General features: G+C 46.6%; 1 protein-coding gene and 1 non-coding gene across 2 annotated transcripts; one reads left to right on the forward strand and one right to left on the reverse strand.

Moving 5' to 3' along the window:
• Positions 1–31: 31 nt before the first annotated feature.
• On the reverse strand, positions 32–105 carry TRNAN-GUU (transfer RNA asparagine (anticodon GUU)). The gene has a single exon. It is a non-coding gene; the product is annotated as a tRNA-Asn (tRNA).
• Positions 106–1,011: 906 nt separating this feature from the next.
• Positions 1,012–11,266, forward strand: LOC142772306 (uncharacterized). Its single transcript, XM_075874506.1, has 4 exons — positions 1,012–1,025; positions 1,656–1,948; positions 4,495–4,631; positions 11,190–11,266. Exons 1-4 carry the CDS (start codon positions 1,012–1,014, stop codon positions 11,199–11,201), a joined length of 456 nt encoding a protein of 151 aa, XP_075730621.1. The 3' UTR covers positions 11,202–11,266.
• Positions 11,267–19,088: the final 7,822 nt, after the last annotated feature.

Below are 19,088 nucleotides of genomic sequence, written 5' to 3' on the forward strand. Positions count from 1 at the left end.
GCTATCAGCGTAAAGAAAAAAAGTGACACACCGCCCCCGGGAGGGCTCGAACCTCCAACCTTTCGGTTAACAGCCGAACGCGCTAGCCGAATGCGCCACGGAGGTAGGCGTGCCGTTTTCTGAGCACTGTCAGAGCAGTCTTGTTTAATCTCTCAATATGGGTGTACAAATATAAAATTTAATCTAGCTCGAATTCAAATTGAATTATGCCAAATAGTTGTTAAAATATGAAAAAGCATTTCCAATATCAAATACGAGGCGTTATATTAAAAAATTGTGTGTGTGCGCATTTCACAGTGGGTTCATGTGCGTGTGTGCGTGCGTGCGTGCCTGAATACGTAACTAGCCATTCGAAAGTTGAATCGAATCATTCGATTAGGTTTTATTATATTCGACAATCGAATATTCGCACATGACTAAGTATCATTGTTAATAATTAAGAAGGTGTTTTTTTTTTCACTGAAATGTTTTTCACAAGAAGCTTTGCTTTCAAAAGTTTCTCTTGTAGCAGTTACATATTTTAGTTCAGACTTTATACTTCAGCAAATGGCTCAGGGTTTAGCCAGCGCAGCGAAGTGGGTAACTTGTATTAAGGCATGGGATGTCCGCAAGTGAATACCTGTCAGCTTAATTGCCTGCAAGAACTTTTCATTTCAAACCTTGACGCAGAACATTGCCTTCAAGGGATCAATGCTAAATTCAAGGGTCCTTTTCACACACCAGCAGTAATTTGATGAAATTTGTTTATCAAAGTACTCAAATATTCCATACTTTGCACCTTGGTTTTCAAAATGCGTTGGTTGTGTGGCAGTTTGGGCTTGTTGTATGACATTAAGATATTTAGTGCGCGTGAACAGAACGACGACAAAGAGACGAGAGGTACACGAGCGTTCGTTTCCTTCTTGTCTCTTTGTCGTCGTTCTGTTCTTGCGCTATAACTATCTTCATGTGTTGGCGGGTTTTTCATGCATGCGCATTTAGAAACAAACTACCACTACTATAAAACGAGACATGGTGATGTATTGGTAAGTCGTCACACCCCGTTTGAATACTGGTGTAGAGCATTTATGTTATTAATTACCGTCATTGCTAAGCCATCTTCAGTTAATCGATTTTGATTTTTGTTGTTCCTCAGCAGCACTTAGATACATGTTTGTATAACAAAACTAATTTTATTGATCCTGGCCTTGTATTTTTGTATGAGTTTTGCAGGCCATTGTATATGGCTTTTATTCTGCACTAAACATATGTTTTCATATTTTCGTTTGCGAACTATTTTTATTTTTTGCTGTTGCCCACATGCCATAGATTACTTTGGGCTACGGACTAGTTAAGCCGCCCCTCGACATCTTTTTTTTTTGATGTCCTTCATCTGAATGATCGTACACTAAGAAAATAAAATTTGATTTCACTTGCCTAGTTTAAACAGCGCCACTGAATGGGAACCCAGTTGAATACGCCCGGCGCTGACTTTATTAAAAGTCAGCGCTGTGTGTGGGCATGTGAGTGCATGCATGTTCTTCTTAGTCTACATTCAGTCGCGCTGTTTAAACTTAGCCTTGTTTGCTGTAGAGTAAATGATATTGGTCAAATAAAAGTGAATTCTTGTGTCCCTGACTAACACACCTAATGAGTGCGCGTTACCTTTCATGCAGTGGACGGTACGGTTTCCTTCCAGCGACAGCCACCGTCATTGTCCTGACTGCGTGCTTGCTTGCAGCCCTGGCCTACAGTATCAAGGCCGAGGAAAGAGCGCCGGAGGCGGTGCCACTGTCACTCAACGCCAGTGCTTTACGCGCCGGAGATGACTGCCCGTGTCGTCGTGGCGCTTTGCCGGGCGACACCCATGCGGTCACACTAAAACACTCGAGGAAAAATGCGACCAAAAATGTTGTCCAGGTGACCACGCCTAATGCGGTGTCCATGAAGCGCCACCATCGCATAGACTGTGAGTTGGCCTCGTTGGATCACGCACATCATAGCGCGCGTTGTTTTGTTGTTTCACGTCCTGCCTTACAGCTGCGGTGTCATTTACAGCACACGTAATTGATGCCTGGTTCGGCGTACCTCTGGATTGCTTTTGACTGACAAACTGATCTCCGGTATTTGTGCTGTCGTTGGTTCTGTGATAGATGTCTCATTACTAGAAAAAGATTGAAGCGCGATGTTGTGATGTCGGGCCTCAAACACACAAGCGCGGCTTGAAAAAGATTGATGCTGATTCCATGGCGGTACGGCAGAACTGGAATATCAGGGGCGTTAGATACGTGAACGAGCTTGTTTCATTCATATTGATCGCGCACAGCGTCACTACTGCTAACGTCTGGTGGCGTCACGGTGATACATACAGAACTTTATTGGGTTCTGAGGAACGCTACTCTTGTAGAGCAACGTCGCGGGCCGCTCCCACGTAGGGATGGGGAGGCCTAGCCTCACCGCCGCATCGTGGGCTCTCTGGACAGCCCGTAGTTGTGGTAGTAAGAAACGATGAAGTTACGTCGAGCCGCAATGACGATGCGCTGGAAGCAATGGATCGTGGCCGGAGCAAAGGCCCGCTACAAGTCGATGCAGTTACGAAGACGGACCACCTCGGTACGCCCGCTCAGCGAGGAGTACACAGCTGCAAGAATCTCTGCAACAATCTAGGGAACGGTTAGTCCAACAAATGGGTAGGCGACACTGAAATTCATGTGGCCTATAAAGAAATCATCATAATAAACGAATATTTTCCTCAGAGATTTGGCAAATTGTCCTACACACAATTTCTGTAAAAAGGAAGAAGGCGAGAAATGGCGGCGCGTTACCAAAGTCGCACCAGTGTCACGTGATACTTTGATGATATAACAGGTAACGTGACACATAGTCGTTATAACAGGTGGTGGCTGTACTATCACTGGAAAGCTTAACAAATAGTGTTTAATAAAAAGCAGCGATACAGCGTATGTCAGATCACCTTAAGAGAAGGCTTCTTTTACACCTGTGTATAAGAGTGGTATGAGAAAGATGCAATAAAACTACACTACCACCTCAAAACCTAAAAAAAATATGTTTGATGAAAAGAAGCGAAACAACATATCTCGAAGACTTTCAAAACACTGAATTGCATTAGCCTGAATCAGGGAATACCACCAGCTACTGTCACCGAAGTGCGCATGGTGGTGCTGGTAAAGCTATTTCTTTTGTTCCTTCATTTTTTTTACTATTGTGCACGCTACAACGCGCGTTGAGCGCAGGCGACGTGATCCAGATCACCATCGCATTTGCCATTGACATTGTTATCAACCAGGATTGCGCGTAAGAGTCACCCCATAAAGTAGAAGGATATTGGTGTGAAAGTTAGGGGTGGGACGGTAACAGACGCCAACGGAGCTATTACATGTCCCTGGTGTACAGTATGGGATGCGTAATTAGAAGATTGTGAGTTCTGTGTGTATTGTTGGCAACTTGTTCTTTAGATGCGAAGCAGTTCTTTGATTCCGCACAACCCCCTTACCACAGGTTTTGGAGCGGTGCCAAGTAGGTCAAGTCGCAGCTGCGTGTTGAAGTCACTCTCCCCCTCACCCGCAGCAGCTGCCAGCTCCTCTGTCCACCTGCAACACACTTTTCTCTCGCTTTACCCTCTCTGCCATCCACGACGCTCGTACGCACGTCGAGTGGAAACCCCAGATAGATTATGTTGCGCGTCTGCATTAGCCGTACGGACGCGGCCTGCCATTTCGAATGGCTAGCAGGCTGCGTCCGTACGGCTGCTGCAGACGCGAAATTAAAACCTGGCCACTGTTCCGGCTCGTTCATCTGCGACGAAACGTACGCGAAACCCAGCCCACCTCTCGTGTCTTTGCGTTTCAAACAAACGTTTACTCGAGTAAATGTTACACCGAGTTTCACTTCAAACCGTTCTCCCAGCACCTGCGTTGACGCTCGTTGCAGCCGTGTCAACGCCGTGCCGCGCGGCTGCTTCGCATCCCATGGGGGTTCCCTTCGGGAAGATCGTCCATAATTTTAGCCGATGATAATTCATTTTCCTTTATGACACAATTTCAACGCCGCAGTTCAAGACCGAATTGTAATGCTCCTATTGGATTTCCTTCGTATCATTACATGTTTCATTAAATTTCGCGGTACAAATTTAATGGCTTGTTCTCCGCGGTGGTCCAGCAATTGACGGTGCTCGGCTGCTAAACCGAAAGATGCAGTTTCTGCCTCGGCTGCCGCATTTCGACAGATCGAAGCACTAGAGGCTCCTGCATTGTGCAATATAAATGCACACTAAAGAAACCAAAAGAATCCTGATCCCACAACGTTTCACATAACATGAATGACCAGAAGCGCTAAACCACCTAAACAAAAAAAAGTCATTCAGTGGCTTATGGAAACAAAAGGAATCCCAGGGGCTTAAAATATCTGAAGCCTTCCGCTACAACGTCTCTTATAATACCTTTTTTTTTTGACGTCCAATCCAACAATTGAATATTTTAAAAAAAATTTTCGCAGCGCATGGGAAATCCTCCGCAACACGTCCACGAAAACCCAAGGCTGCGTCCCTTGCGACTCCATCGGACAGCGTGGGGCGAGTTGTACCGGTCAACCCTGCTCTTCATGGTGTGGGTGACCCTTCTCCGCCATCTCTGGTGAGGCCACTCGCCGACGGGGCATGGGTGACTGCCACGATGCAGGAATGTCAAGATGGAAGTTGTTCTTAATGAGACACCGGGATTTACGTCCAGCGAGGGCTCGCTCTTGTACGTGTTCTGTGACATAACGGAACACCTCATCAAGAGAGAATGCGAGCGAGATAACAGACAATAGACGAAGGGCAAGTGAACCAGACGAATGCGTCACGTTAGATCGTCTGCTTAGAAAATTCAGAACTATTTTCGAGGCATGAAGAGATACAAAACTATTATCAATGAGTAACGCTATTTTTGGACAATGTTTTTCAAAGTTTAAAGTTATATAACCGTTCTACCGGGTGGAATGGTGCCCGCTTCAGGTCTATGCCTTTTTTGGCTAGCAGGCGATAAAATGATTGACAGCACTGCCTTTTCCGGTAGCTGTCCTGACGTGTGAGCGTCAGACAAGGCTTGATCAATCCCGTGCGGCGTGATAGAACGGTCCGTCCCGGAACAAGCTTGCACCCCAGGGCCTGTAACAAAACTTTACTTTTGAAGTTTAGTACGTGACCAAACTATTGTATAATTATGCGGTGTGACATATAGGAGGAGGAAGTTTAATTTCAACCTTAGGTGTTGCAATCTATACAGTACTCACGGATTGAAATAGAAAACTCATAGTGCGTCGCCACCGGTAAATGCAGTGCAATTTCTTCGTGCTCATGGAAACAAGGTGTTTCATTGTAGTATAGAGTGAAGGAGAGAGCATCTACGCAATCACACTGTTCTTTCCTGTGGCCATTGAGCCAACTTGCAGTTCGTCCCACTGATATTGTATGACACTGAAAAGTTTGGGCACTTTCGAATGCCCACCGAAATGACTAGCTGGTGTGCATAGCTCCTATATTACGGCGTGAGCAGAGAACGTTCTCTTAGCACGAGCTTTGGCGATGCGGAACGCATGCTGATGTAAGTAAAACAAAGGATTCAGCTAAGAGATTGTGCCTTACATGCATTTTCGACGCTACGTCGGCCACTGCTTGCAACACGAATACAGTGGGCGCGTCGATCATATATATGCTATATAGAAAGTGGGAAGAGCGCAGACATTACTTGTATCACTGCGACGTGTCACTGTGACTGAAAAACGCGACGATAGCGGGTCGTACACTTGAATGTTGGCAGTATTCACTGCTTACATGCACGCTGTCAGGCGCAATCTGAATTCTGTTTCATACGCGTGTCACATCGCCTAAAATAGGGTGCAACGAAGCGACCTCTGCTCGCGCTGCAATGTACAAGGTGTGCACCGACGAGCCATTTGCGTTGGTATATGAAGGCGCGGAAGGCTTCCAGTGACATGCTGGTGATGTGGGGAACTGCGGGGGGGGGGGGGGCGGCTATTGGTGACCGGAAGAAGAAATTCTGTTGCCTAGGTGTTCTCTGCCTCGCTGTATACCGCACTCCAACACCTTGGTTCCATGATATACCAGGAGCACCACTGCATGCATCGGCGCCAACGCGCTCTGAGTGTCCTAGTTCAAATCCTGAGTGCAGTATACATCTTAATTGAAGTACATGACTGTTTTAGCATGTCGCCTCGTCGAGATGCGGCTGCTATGGCCGATAATCAAATTAGCGCCAGACCTTGACGGCGCAACAGTGCAGCAGTCAAGCAAACGGGACGTGCGTAGTTGCCTAATGGTGCCGAGCTAACAGCCAAATAATCGTCAATAAAGTAAGCCCCCTACCCCCCCAAAAAACAACCAAAAAAACAGAAGAAAAACACTGTGACATTCCTGAAGAATCTTAAAAGTAGCCAAAACCTAATAAGTTTTCCCAACCTGAAATATATTTTTGATTATACCAAAAAATGTTACTCAAAGAACAAGCGAGCTGAAGAAATCACTTGAATTATTTCACAGAGCGAAAACATGCGCAACAATGAGGAAGACATGCACTTAACTTTAGAATTATTTCTATAGGATAGTCTTCATTCGACTGAATGCACGCTTGTCAGTTCCCGATTAACGCTATTTATTACTTGGACTAAAGTTTGACTACAATTCTCAGCTACACAAAGTTATCAACCTGGCTGTTCATGGCCAGGTGGTAATATGTGGGGTTTAACGTCCTGAAACCACCGTATGACTATGAGTCAACAAACGCGCTATTTGAAAGACTTACGCTCTAATGATGGGCGTCATCATCGCTAAGATATATTGAAAAAATTCAAATAAGCCTCCCCCTCTCCCCGAAAAAAGCGACAAGCGACTGGTAATATCTACAAGCGGAACTGCCGACTCTCATGGTGTGTACACTCGTATAAGACGCCAACCGTCCGGCTACTCAGAGATCCAAACTGGGCGGAGGTTTGAACCTGCCACAATCGCCATAAGCGTATACACGATTTATGGTTTTGTTGAAAAAAAATAACACAAAAAACGAGAAGTTATCGACACAACCACAGCGGTCCCAATAAAATGGCGGTGAGGCAGCCGCCACAGAATGTTCTGAGATAAGTAGTCCTTAAAGAGACCTTAACACCCTATTTTCGATCGTAATTTGTGCTATTAGGGTTTATTCTTAGATGTTTGCGAAGAAGCTAGCGATATCTCAGCGCATTTGGTCAAGCACCTAATCTATAATGAAAATTTTTATAAACACGCGAACGGCCCGAGAGTCTGGAAACACTGGCGTTCTCGCGAGCCATGAGTCCCGTGACGTAACAAGGCGCTCACGCTGCAAGCGTCTGTATTTCGGCCAATAATTTTGTTTCTTCACGTGCTGCGCGCATAGAGTTTCCCAAAATTAACTAAAGGACACTCTTGCTCTGCGATCGTTCAGCGACCATGGGAATGATGGGTAGTACACACATTTGTCTAATCTTCGTACTTGCGGGCGGCGACTCGTACTTTCGGCTTTGTTTATTACTGGTTACGGTTTTGTTTTGAAAGAAAGAACGAAGCCTTTTGAACTTAAGGACTTTATTAGAAATAGTAAGCTTAAAATAATAAGGTTGTGAAGCGCAAACGGTGAACATTTGCTAATTTATGTTTTTGTGAAAAAACAGCTCCAAGCCACACGAACACACACGGAGCCAGAAGCAGGCCAGAAGTACGAAAACTAGACAAATGTGTGTACTACCCATCATTTTCATGCTCGCTGAAGCGCCGTGTGTTGCAACTCCCATAGACACTAGCATCAGAGTTCCCTCTAGTAAGTATTGTGGGAAACTTTATGGCTGCGCGTACAATGAAGCTATTTCAGCTTTCTTCAGCTTGGCTTTGAGAACAGAACGATTCGCAGCGGCAGAAACTTAGGTATTCAAGACGACGGCTCCACTCCATGATGCCCATGGCGTCACATGGCATGCATGTTGGCGGACAGTGTCAGAGGGCAGAGTTTATAACCGGTGACTTCCAGGGCGAATTTTGCGATGAAGTTTTCTGTTTTAGTCTTTCTTTACAGATTTTCAGCCTCAAAAGACACTCTACTATTCACTGACAACAGCAATTTCGTGGGCTACCTGTTAATTGCCCTTTCAACGGTTTCGCGTGAATATTTCCACTGCTTGTTCACTCTGTTTCAGCGTTGCTATATTCTGTAAATCTGTAGATGATCTCAGGGACTTCTTCTGTGAGCTGAGTGCATTTGTACAAAATTATTAAAAGCATATCAGGATCCCCTTAATAATGACGTGCTTTTGGCGTTCTGTCACACGAAAAACGTACCATGGCTACAGCGTCGCTAGCACCGATAATGTCCGTACTCTGCAACAAAAAGAAAAAAAACTACGCCCAACCACTCTATACAAATGGTTAACCAGCGAGCGCTGAAACTTGTGGCCTGGGTGTTTAGTAGTGGGTTCAACTCGATGCTGTACTGAAGCGCTTGATGGGCAGACGCGGGGCCACTACAGTCGTTCGTCGACGAAGTTAAGCTTGGACAAATGTGGAAGAATCGGTAGATAAACGTAGCTCTTTACGGTGCTTCAATTTGGTAGAGTACCTTTGATCAGCGATTTCTCGCACGTCCCCCAGACGCAAAACTGACCGACGTCGGCTGCAGCCAAGACCCGCCCCATCAGTACCTCCACGGCATTGCTCCGTTGTTGTAGAGACCGGATCCCGTCGATCGTTTCCAGGTTGTTCTCGAACCACAGGCAGTCACAGACGTTACAGTCATATGCCAAAATGCCACTAGAGAAACTCCCACGGAAAGCGGGCGTTCACCCCGGTGAACGCGCTCCCGGAATCATCACGTTGACGCTGTTGTGACCGCAACACTGCTTGTTCGGCGCGCCGCTGTTGCAAGCGTTTGGCATCACGAGCTAACTCGGCGGCGTGGTTTGCAGGATCCGCCTGCCACCGGCGCTTGCATTCCCGTTGACATTTTAGCGAGGCTTGGACGGCTTCTGGATCATCGGTTTACAGTTGCTGCAGCGGAACTCAGCCTTACGGGCCTGTTTTTGTGCCCGGACTGCACCATCGGCCAGGCGAATAATAGCTCTCTCACGCGTGCACTGTTGGCGCTCTTCTGAAGTGGTCCGTTGGTCTGAAGTCCGTAAGATCCCTGACTTACCCATGTGCAAACTTTCTGTAAAAACTGATACATGTGGTTGGTGCTACGACTGCGACGGGAGGAACGACGTCACTCACCACGCAGCCAATCGTGCGCTTGCTTATGTACGACGCTGAGAACGATCTATAACTGGTAGTACAGTCAATGAAGACTGCTCCTGAATGGTATTTCGTTCATACTAGCCATATACAGCTTTCGTTGTACTACGGAGAAGTTAGGGTTGGTTGCTAGTCAGGCAAACGTAGAAAATTGTCAATACGTTCTCTGGCGTCATAAATTAACCAATGCATTTGCCCACATGATGCCACGGGCGGCGTTATGCGGGTATGGGGCACACGTGAGTACAAAAAGCGTTTACTCACTCCAGCAGGCTAGTTTCGTTATTCATGCCATGACCTTTGAATGCTGTTCGTCACACACTCCTGTCCTCCATTGGCAATTTTGCTACATACGAAGTCAGGAGATGACCACAAGAGCACGTAGATGTAGGCGTTTAGAATAGGTTAGATTCGATAGATAGATAGATAGATAGATAGATAGATAGATAGATAGATAGATAGATAGATAGATAGATAGATAGATAGATAGATAGATAGATAGATAGATAGATAGATAGATAGATAGATAGATAGATAGACAGATAGATAGATAGATAGATAGATAGATAGATAGATAGATAGATAGATAGATAGATAGATAGATAGATAGATAGATAGATAGATAGATAGATAGACAGACAGACAGACAGACAGACAGACAGACAGATAGATAGATAGATAGATAGATAGATAGATAGATAGATAGATAGATAGATAGATAGATAGATAGATAGATAGATAGATAGATAGATAGATAGATAGATAGATAGATAGATAGATAGATAGATAGATAGATAGATAGATAGATAGATAGATAGATAGATAGATAGATAGATAGATAGATAGATAGATAGATAGATAGATAGATAGATAGATAGATAGATAGATAGATAGAGGAAGGGAGGAAGGAAGGAAGGAAAGAAGGAAGAAAGGAAGGAAGGAAAGAAGGAAGGAAGGAAGGGTCAAAATGCCTTTGGTTTACTTTGAAATGCCCCTTACCTATTAATGAGTGTGAACGTTGTGCATTGCTGGTCCATAACGATATTTCGTCACTGCCATTGCGCTGTCTTGCAGTCTGTGCTACAACATATTACACCTGTGGCCAAATTTTAGACATCAGTATCATCATTCAAATACAAATCAATGCATGGTTCGCTCAGTTTGGAGAGCAATAACTTGGTTCGAAGTGTCACAACAATAATCGTTGAACTTTAGTCAACAATGTTTGCGTGTCGTACAGTTGGAAGCTGATTGGTTGGTGACAGCGCATATTAACGTGAGAACCACCGTATACAGACAACAGGCTCAACATGAGGAAATTATTGGGCACCACATGTGACCTGTCGCGTGATTTAGCTTCGGCCAGGATTCCGTCTAAACTCTAAGCTGAACGAATTAACGTCTATCCGAGTTATAACATTGTGCCACGCTTTGTGATCTACTGTACCTTTGCTGGTCATTTCAGCATCATCATCATTATCATCATCATCATCATGCTGACTACGTCCACTGCAGGACAAAGGTCTCTCCCTTGTTACGCCAGTTAACCTGGTCCTGTGCTTGCTGCTGCAAATTTATACCCGCAAACTTCTTAATGTCATCTGCCCACCGAACCTTCTGTCTCCCCCTAACCCACTTGCCTTCTCTGGGAATCCAGTAAGTTACCCTTAATGGCCAGTGGTTATCCTGTTTACGCGCTACATGTCCAGCCCATGTCCATTTTCTCTTCTTGATTTCAACTAATTATTCTTGAAGTCTTTCTCACGCAGCGGGTCTCATCGAGGCATCATGATGTCTGTTTCATGAACGATGGAGTTTCTTACACTTTAACGCCCGATTGTATTAAGCAAGGGAACAATACAAACACTTATCGAGTCTTGCCTAAATGACGCAGGTACCCGAATAAACAACCAGACCTGACAAAGGAAAATCGACGACTGGCCATGAAAGGGGGCAGGCCATTCGCAGAAAGTGAGATCAACATACCATTTTGTTTAAAGTAAACCTTGATTATTTTTTTTTTGTTTTGTGTTAGTTCCCTTAAAACGGGTTCTCCTGACCGAAAGGTCGCGGGATCGTATCCCGGCTGCGGTGGCCGCACTTCATTGAAGGCGACATGCTTGAGGCCCGTGTACTTAGATTTAGGTGCGCGTTCAAGAACATCAAATAGCAAAACATTCCGGAGCAGTCTCTCAAAATCATATCGTGGTTTTAGGACGTTAAAACTCAAGAATTTATATTATAGGTTTGGCGCTGATAAATTCAATACATAGCCTTGAATAGTAAATCCAAATAATTTAAAAAGTGCTATCTGGTCTTTAGTATAGCCGGTATATTCTGCTTCAGTGTGACTTCAAACTATGTTGTACGCTTTGTACACACAGAGTATGTGGTTTTCTCAAAAGCCGAATGTGCTATGATTGCCTGGCACTCAAGCTTGAGCTTGTCTCGTATCGGCATAGCTAGCGCGGCCCATTGATGACAAATCGTTGTACGTTTGTTAAGTGACTTAAGTGGTTTGTGTTTTCCATTGGCTGCAACGTATCCGATTCGTATCGATGGTAGTGTATGCAAGTATCGCTCGAATAATAGTAAAATTGCGAGAAAGCTTTGAAAATAAAAACAAAAATTTCTTGAACTAACCGAGAGTTTCGGTGCTCTGCGTTTCTGACATTTTATGTTAGACGTTATAGATTTGACGTAAAGCTGCCTAGAAGGCTTGCGAAGAACAGTTTGGGTGTTCTTGAAGAGCGGAGCCACGTGACTGTATGATACCACGTATATCATACCTAAACCTGCAGCTGGAAAAGCGTAAGACGTACTGCGTTGATGTAGATCACTCTTACCAAGACCTTCAGTTGTGAAATTCGAGATTACGTTTTCATTACCTATCTATTAAATCACTCCTGCTCTGCGGACAGAAAAAAAGTCGCTTGAATCCCGTCTGCGGTGGTCGCATTTCAATGAAGGAGAATTGCTAGAAGACCACGCCTTGCGTGACGTCTGGGCGCGTTGAGGAACCCCAGCTGATTGAAATCATCGGGAACCGTCCACTGCGGCGTGCTTAATGAGCGAATCGCAGTTTTGAGACAAAGAACCCCCATAAAGTATTACACTCTTATTGTGCACTGTTATGGTGGTGGCTATGTGCAGCTAGGTATTCAGTGAAACAATTCCGGCCCTTGTGATGACTAGGTACTGCACATACATCGATTTCGCGTTTCAGCAGTTTTGCGTTGATCCGTACTCGAAGGAGTCTCAGGTGGATACGCTCCGTCTGTCCGTTTGTGAGAGTACAAGCGCTTCAAATTACGACACATCTCCTCATTTCTAGACCAACTAAATACAATGCAACGCCAACTAAGCTCTTTTTTTTTGCTACAAAAGAGGACGAAGACAAATAGGGACACAAAACGTGCGCTCTTTTGTACTTCCTAATTTGTCAGTGTGTTGCTTTGCCCTGAAACTTGTATTAAGTAATTTATCTATTTTTATCTCTTACCAACATCGCCGCACTCCTATACGTGCCCATTACTAAACAGAAAGGAAGGCATCGTGCATAATGCCTGAAGCTTTTCTAGTTGAGCTGAGATGGCTGAATAAATAGCTCGCAATACTGGCTACTAATTCAGCACGCTGATCTGGAAGCGTTTTTCTTTAAAAACGTGGTTTCGAACTGGAGACTTCCTGAAGAATGTATGCTTTCATATTTGCCTCGGGGTTTCTCGCAAGTTATCATTTATCGATAGCGTATGCCTTGGCAATTATTTCGCAGCGCCACCCAACGCCACATGTATGACCTCATGGCTGAAGAGACGCCCTCTATGGTGCTATGGCCGGAAGAGATTGAAGCCGGAGGCGAGCACGACATGCAGGAGGTCTAGTGCACCGGTGGACAAGAACAGTCATGAAGCGGACGGCTCACTCGTTCCTCATTTGGTGGTGTTAGTAAGGCATTCAGCGCTTGTGAGAAGCTCGCGATAGTTATCGGAAGCAGAGAGCGGTTGGCATTTTTTCGAGTAAAAGCCATTCAGTTTGTTTCATGTGTCGGCGTGCAGGGCTCATATCACAGCACATTGATCTTAATAACGTATATGCCTTTAACTCGGATATTCTTTGGTGTTACTCAAGAGTACTACATGACATAGAAATGGCTTTGCTGGACCTACACACCCAGCGGTAATGAAATAATGATGACGCTCCACTTGAATGTATTAAAAAGTTGTTGAATATTTGTTAAGTTTAGTTGAGCGCCTGCGGAAGCTCTGCGGACGCAGCCTGCCAGCTTTTTTCAGTAGGAGGCCGTGCCCGCAGGAGTGTTGAAGACGCTGAACTAAACCTTTATAGTCTCGTGCTAGTGTGAAACTAAACTCTTGAATTACTTGCGCACGTATTCCAAAGATGTATCATGCGTTAAAATATAAAATATGGCTCATTGCAGAGAACGGTAGCAGTGAAGTATGGGTGGAGCTGAAAGTTGATGTGTTTCACCCCGCTACGTCGTGGTAAAGCCTTCTCCATATGCTACACAAAGAAGGCGCTTTAATGTAAAGCTAGTAGAGAAAGTAGTTGGTCAATATATATACCCAGCGGCGATGGCGTAGTATTATATATATATATATATATATATATATATATATATATATATATATATATATGTATATATATATATATATATATATATATATATATATATATATATATATATATATATATATATATATATATATATATTGTTAGCGCGACAAGCGAATGACTCTTTATTCTCTTTGTAATCATCATCACCTGTACATCTTCTTCATCTAAGAATATCATCACCGGTGTGATTGAGCTCGAGCCTGGCCGAATAAACCGGTTCCTCACAAGTGGTGAACTGTGCTTTTCGTTCCCTCAAGTCCTCTCGCCCGTTCTCGCTGGAGCTCCGCTCGGGTCGTCGCGTACAACCCCCTGCCATGGCGGCCCAAGAAAACCCTGGCCCATCCAACGTCGCCGTCCTACTGCAGCCACCGCCACCCGCTCCACCCAACAACACTCACCTGCGTGATCCACCTGTGTTTTCCGGTCTCCGAGGCGATAATGTCGAAGACTGGATCAAGAACTACGACCTCGTCAGCGATTTGAACGGGTGGGACAATCCACACAAGTTGCGCAGCGTCCCATTTTACTTGTCCGATGTTGCGAAAACTTGGTTCTGGAACCACCACCCAGATCTTCCCGACTGGGACACTTTCGAGCAGCAAATTCGTCAGGTATTTGGTGCCCCTGCAGTTCGCACTGAGGCAGCAAAGAAGAAACTCGCTCAACGCACGCAGCTGCCGGGTGAATCTTACACCTCTTATATTAAGGATGTCCTTGCACTGTGCAAGCGCGTTAACACCGGCATGTCTCAAAACGACCAAATACGCCACATGATTAAAGGCATTAACACCGTCGCCTTTAACGCCCTCGCCACGCAAAATCCTGCCACCACCCAGGACGTGATAACCATCTGTCAGCGACTTGACGAGCTTCAGTCTCTTCGCCTTTGCTACGATGCCCCCGACGTTCCTTTGCCTGCACCCCTCGACTTGCGTGCGCTTATTCGCGACATCGTTCGTGAAGAGCTGCGCGGGCGCTGCTCTTCCTGTGCTGCGGAAGTTACTTCACCTCCTGAAAAAGATTGCTTGCGAGACCTGATTAAACAAGACATCGCCTCCGCATCGCGTGCGACCTGCTCCAACAGTCCCTGCGTGCGCCAGACGCGCACGTACGCCGAAGTTGCCGCGCTCTCTGCCACACCCACCGTTTCTGTGCCTACAACAGCAGACCATACGCCTGTGGCTTCGTTATCACCGCCAGTGCGTGCACCACCTTACTACGCACCTCAGCGTCCACCTCGGCCAACCTGTTACTACTGCGGCTATCGAGGACATATCGCTCGGTTTTGTCGAAGGCGCCAACAAGACGAGCAACGCGGCTACGCTCCCGAAGAACATCGAAGCTTCCGTCCGACCATGAACTACTTACGGCCCCCCCCCCCGATCGTCCTATTACCGTTCACCGTCACCTACTTACCATACGGACATGCCTGGGAATTCCCGTACGTCTCGCCGGAGGTCGCCTTCGCCAGGTCGCCGTTCAGTGTCGCCTCTACGGCCCGCCTCCCATTCCACGAACGCCCACGCGGAAAACTCCCCGATGCAGTTTTAGGAGGGGAAACTGCATCCCTTGGACAGCTAACAATTCCTCCAGAGCGGCCATCGAATTTGATAGTAGTGTTTGTAGAAGGTGTACGTGTTGAGGCTCTTGTAGACACTGGCGCTGCCGTTTCGATTATTCGTTCTGATTTTTCTTCCCGCCTTCGAAAAGTCACCACACCTTATGGCGGCCCACCTCTACGTGCGGCGACCAACACTCTCATTCGTCCACTTGCACAGTGTACCGTTCGTGTCTGCATAGAAGGCATTCGTGATCACATTGTTTTCGCGGTATTTCGTGAGTGCACCCACGCTCTCATTCTTGGGTGGGATTTCTTGTCTTCTGCGTCCGCTTTCATATCATGTGATCAGCGCCTCCTGCATCTAAACGCCACTGACTCTTCTCCGCTTGAACAAGATGGACGCATCCGCCTTGTCACCAAGTCAGATTATGTACTTCGGCCATACATCGAAGAAATTATAAGTGTTAATTGCACCGACATTGTGGATGGCGACGTACTAATTCTCCCTTACGGTCATACCCTAGGTAGGGGCATTGTGATCACACCGGGGCTTATTCGCTTCTTCGATGGGTGTACGTGCCTAACCGCCATAAATCAAACGCCCGAGTGTGTACTGCTCCCCTGTGGCTCAACAGTATCTTGCGCGGTCGACAGTGAGCCTGTTGCGATTGTTACGCTTCCGAACAACAACCACAACGATGTTCCGAAGTCGCAATCATTGCCATTCAATGCCTCTGCCACACCTGTGTCGGCGACAATAAGCAATGACTTAACACCTGATCAAACTGAAGATTTGCTCGCCCTGTTAAATAGACACCGTTCTCTATTTGACGTGAACTCGCCCACCCTCAGCATGACTACCACCGCTACTCACAGCATCCAGACTGACGGCTCTCGTATTGTACATCGGCGTTCATATCGCGTGTCTCAGGCAGAACGCAAGATCATCGAGGAAAACGTCTCAGACATGCTACGACGCAACATCATACGTCCTTCCTCGAGTCCCTGGTCATCCCCAGTTGTTCTCGTTCAAAAGAAAGATGGGACAGTGCGTTTCTGCGTCGATTACCATGCGCTAAACAAAATAACGCGCAAGGATGTTTATCCCCTCCCTCGGATCGACGATGCACTGGATTCATTACAGGGCGCAGAGTATTTTTCCAACCTCGACCTTAGGTCAGGCTACTGGCAGATACCAATGTCGGAGTCTGATAAAGAGAAGACCGCCTTTTCAACGCCAGATGGGTTGTACGAGTTCAATGTGATGCCTTTTGGACTCTGTAATGCGCCCGCCACCTTCGAACGCATGATAGACGGCGTATTGCGTGGTTTGAAATTGAAAACATGTCTGTGCTATCTCGATGACATAGTAGTGTTTTCATCCACGTTCTCGCAGCATCTACAACGTCTTGACGAAGTCCTCACATGCCTTGCAAAAGCCGGTCTACAGCTTAACACCAAAAATTGTACCTTTGCTAGCAAGACAATCAAGGTTCTCGGCCACCTTGTCAGCAAAGAAGGAATTCGGCCCGACCCCGAGAAGCTTGCCGCTGTCCTCGATTTTCCTCGTCCACTACGTCAGAAGGACCTGCGCAGCTTTCTTGGGTTATCTTCTTACTTCCGGCGCTTCATACGTGGTTCCGCGGAACTTGCGTCTCCGCTCCATCAACTCCTCGCAAAGAACGTCCCCTTCATTTGGTCCGAAGACTACGAAAGCGCTTTCACGGCATTGAAGCAAGCCCTCACGTCGGATCCGGTACTGTGCCACTTCGATTCCACCGCACCCACCATCCTTCACACCGACGCAAGTAGTCATGGTCTTGGTGCGGTACTCTTGCAGCGGGACAAAAACTCACGCGAACGCGTCGTTGCTTACGCAAGTCGTGCTCTTACCGCTCCAGAAAAGAACTACACTATCACAGAGCAGGAGTGCCTTGCTGTTGTTTGGGCAGTGCAAAGATTCCGACCATATCTTCACGGCCGTCATTTTACCGTCGTGACCGACCATAACGCCCTATGCTGGCTTTCATCGCTGAAAAACTTATCGGGTCGCCTTGGTCGCTGGGCGCTTCGCTTACAGGAGTATGATTTCGACGTCACCTACAGATCTGGGAAGAAGCATCAAGATGCTGATGCTCTATCGCGCTGTCCTTTGCCCAGCGGAAGCAATTCACCATCGATACTCCAAAACAACAGCACCTCTCCAATCGCAGCGCTAAGTTCATCACCTGCCACCCTATCCGTCCTTGTTTCACAACAACGTCTCGACCCATACTGCCGCACCATTGTTGACCGCTTGACCGGCTCTACTACTCCTCCAAACGCCAGACTCCGTCGACAACTTAAACAATTTAAGCTTGTCGGTGATGCTTTATGTCGCTACATTTACCACATCGATGGCAACAAGTGGGTACCCGTCATCCCACGTTCTCTGCAACGTGAAGTTCTGGAAGCCTTTCATGATGATCCAACCGCTGCTCATCTAGGCTACCACAAGACTTACGACAAAATATGAAGTCGTTGTTTTCGGCCTGGCCTCTCTTCAGCCGTCGCTAAGTACGTCGCCTCCTGTGTCCATTGCCAACGGCGAAAACGACCGACAACTGCTCCGGCTGGCTTAATGCAACCTCTTCCTTGTCCCGCCTCACCTTTTGAAGTCGTTGGAATCGACTTGTATGGCCCTCTTCCTATATCATCCAATGGGAATCGCTAGATTGTCACGGCAGTCGACCACCTTACCCGCTACGCAGAAACAGCTTCTATACCATCTGGGACTGCCACTGAGATCGCCGATTTCTTTCTTCACCATATCTTTTTGCATCATGGAGCTCCACGCATTCTCCTCAGTGATCGTGGCAAAGTCTTCCTGTCTTCCATTGTCGAGCAAGTTTTGCGTGCCTCGAACACTGTTCACAAGACCACTTCTAGCTACCACCCGCAGACCAACGGATTGACTGAACGGTTTCATCGGACCCTATCGGACATGATCGCCATGTACATTCACCCCAACCACACGAACTGGGATGCAATTCTACCCTTCGTGACATTCGCCTATAATACGGCTGCTCAACGCACTACCGGCTTTTCTCCATTTTTTCTCGTCCATGGTCGCTCGCCGAGTTTCGCTCTGGATGTCTCTTTCCTTTCGGCCCCTGCACCCTCGACGGCTCCTTTCTCTGAAGAATTCCTATCTCGTCTCGCACACTGCCGTCACCAGGCCCGTGTTAACACCAGCCTCTCTCAAGACACTCGAAAATCTCGCTACGACTCGTCTCGCCGTGTTGTGAGTTTTTCCCCTGGTGACGAAGTTCTTCTATGGACTCCACTACGCGTCCCCGGCCTATGCGACAAATTCATCAGTCGCTTCATTGGGCCATACACGGTGGTCGAACAGACATCTCCTGTCAATTACCGCGTTTCTCCTCTTAGCGCTAGTCCTGATCATCGTTGCCGAGGAACAGAGATAGTGCACGTATCTCGTTTAAAGCCTTATGCGCGACGCATTTCATAATACTGTCAAGCGACCAGGCGGCCGCTTTCACCGCGCGGGGGAATTAGTGTGAGCGCGACAAGCGATTGACTCTTTATTCTCTT

The sequence above is a fragment of the Rhipicephalus microplus genome, chromosome 9 (genome assembly GCF_043290135.1).
Source record: "Rhipicephalus microplus isolate Deutch F79 chromosome 9, USDA_Rmic, whole genome shotgun sequence".
Classification (NCBI taxonomy): domain Eukaryota; kingdom Metazoa; phylum Arthropoda; class Arachnida; order Ixodida; family Ixodidae; genus Rhipicephalus; species Rhipicephalus microplus.

Bases quoted from the DNA above. Each gene is read 5' to 3' on its own strand.
- LOC142772306 (XM_075874506.1), top strand. The intron at 1,949-4,494 runs GTGAGTTGGCCT...AAATTTTCGCAG, and splicing joins GCGCCACCATCGCATAGACT to CGCATGGGAAATCCTCCGCA.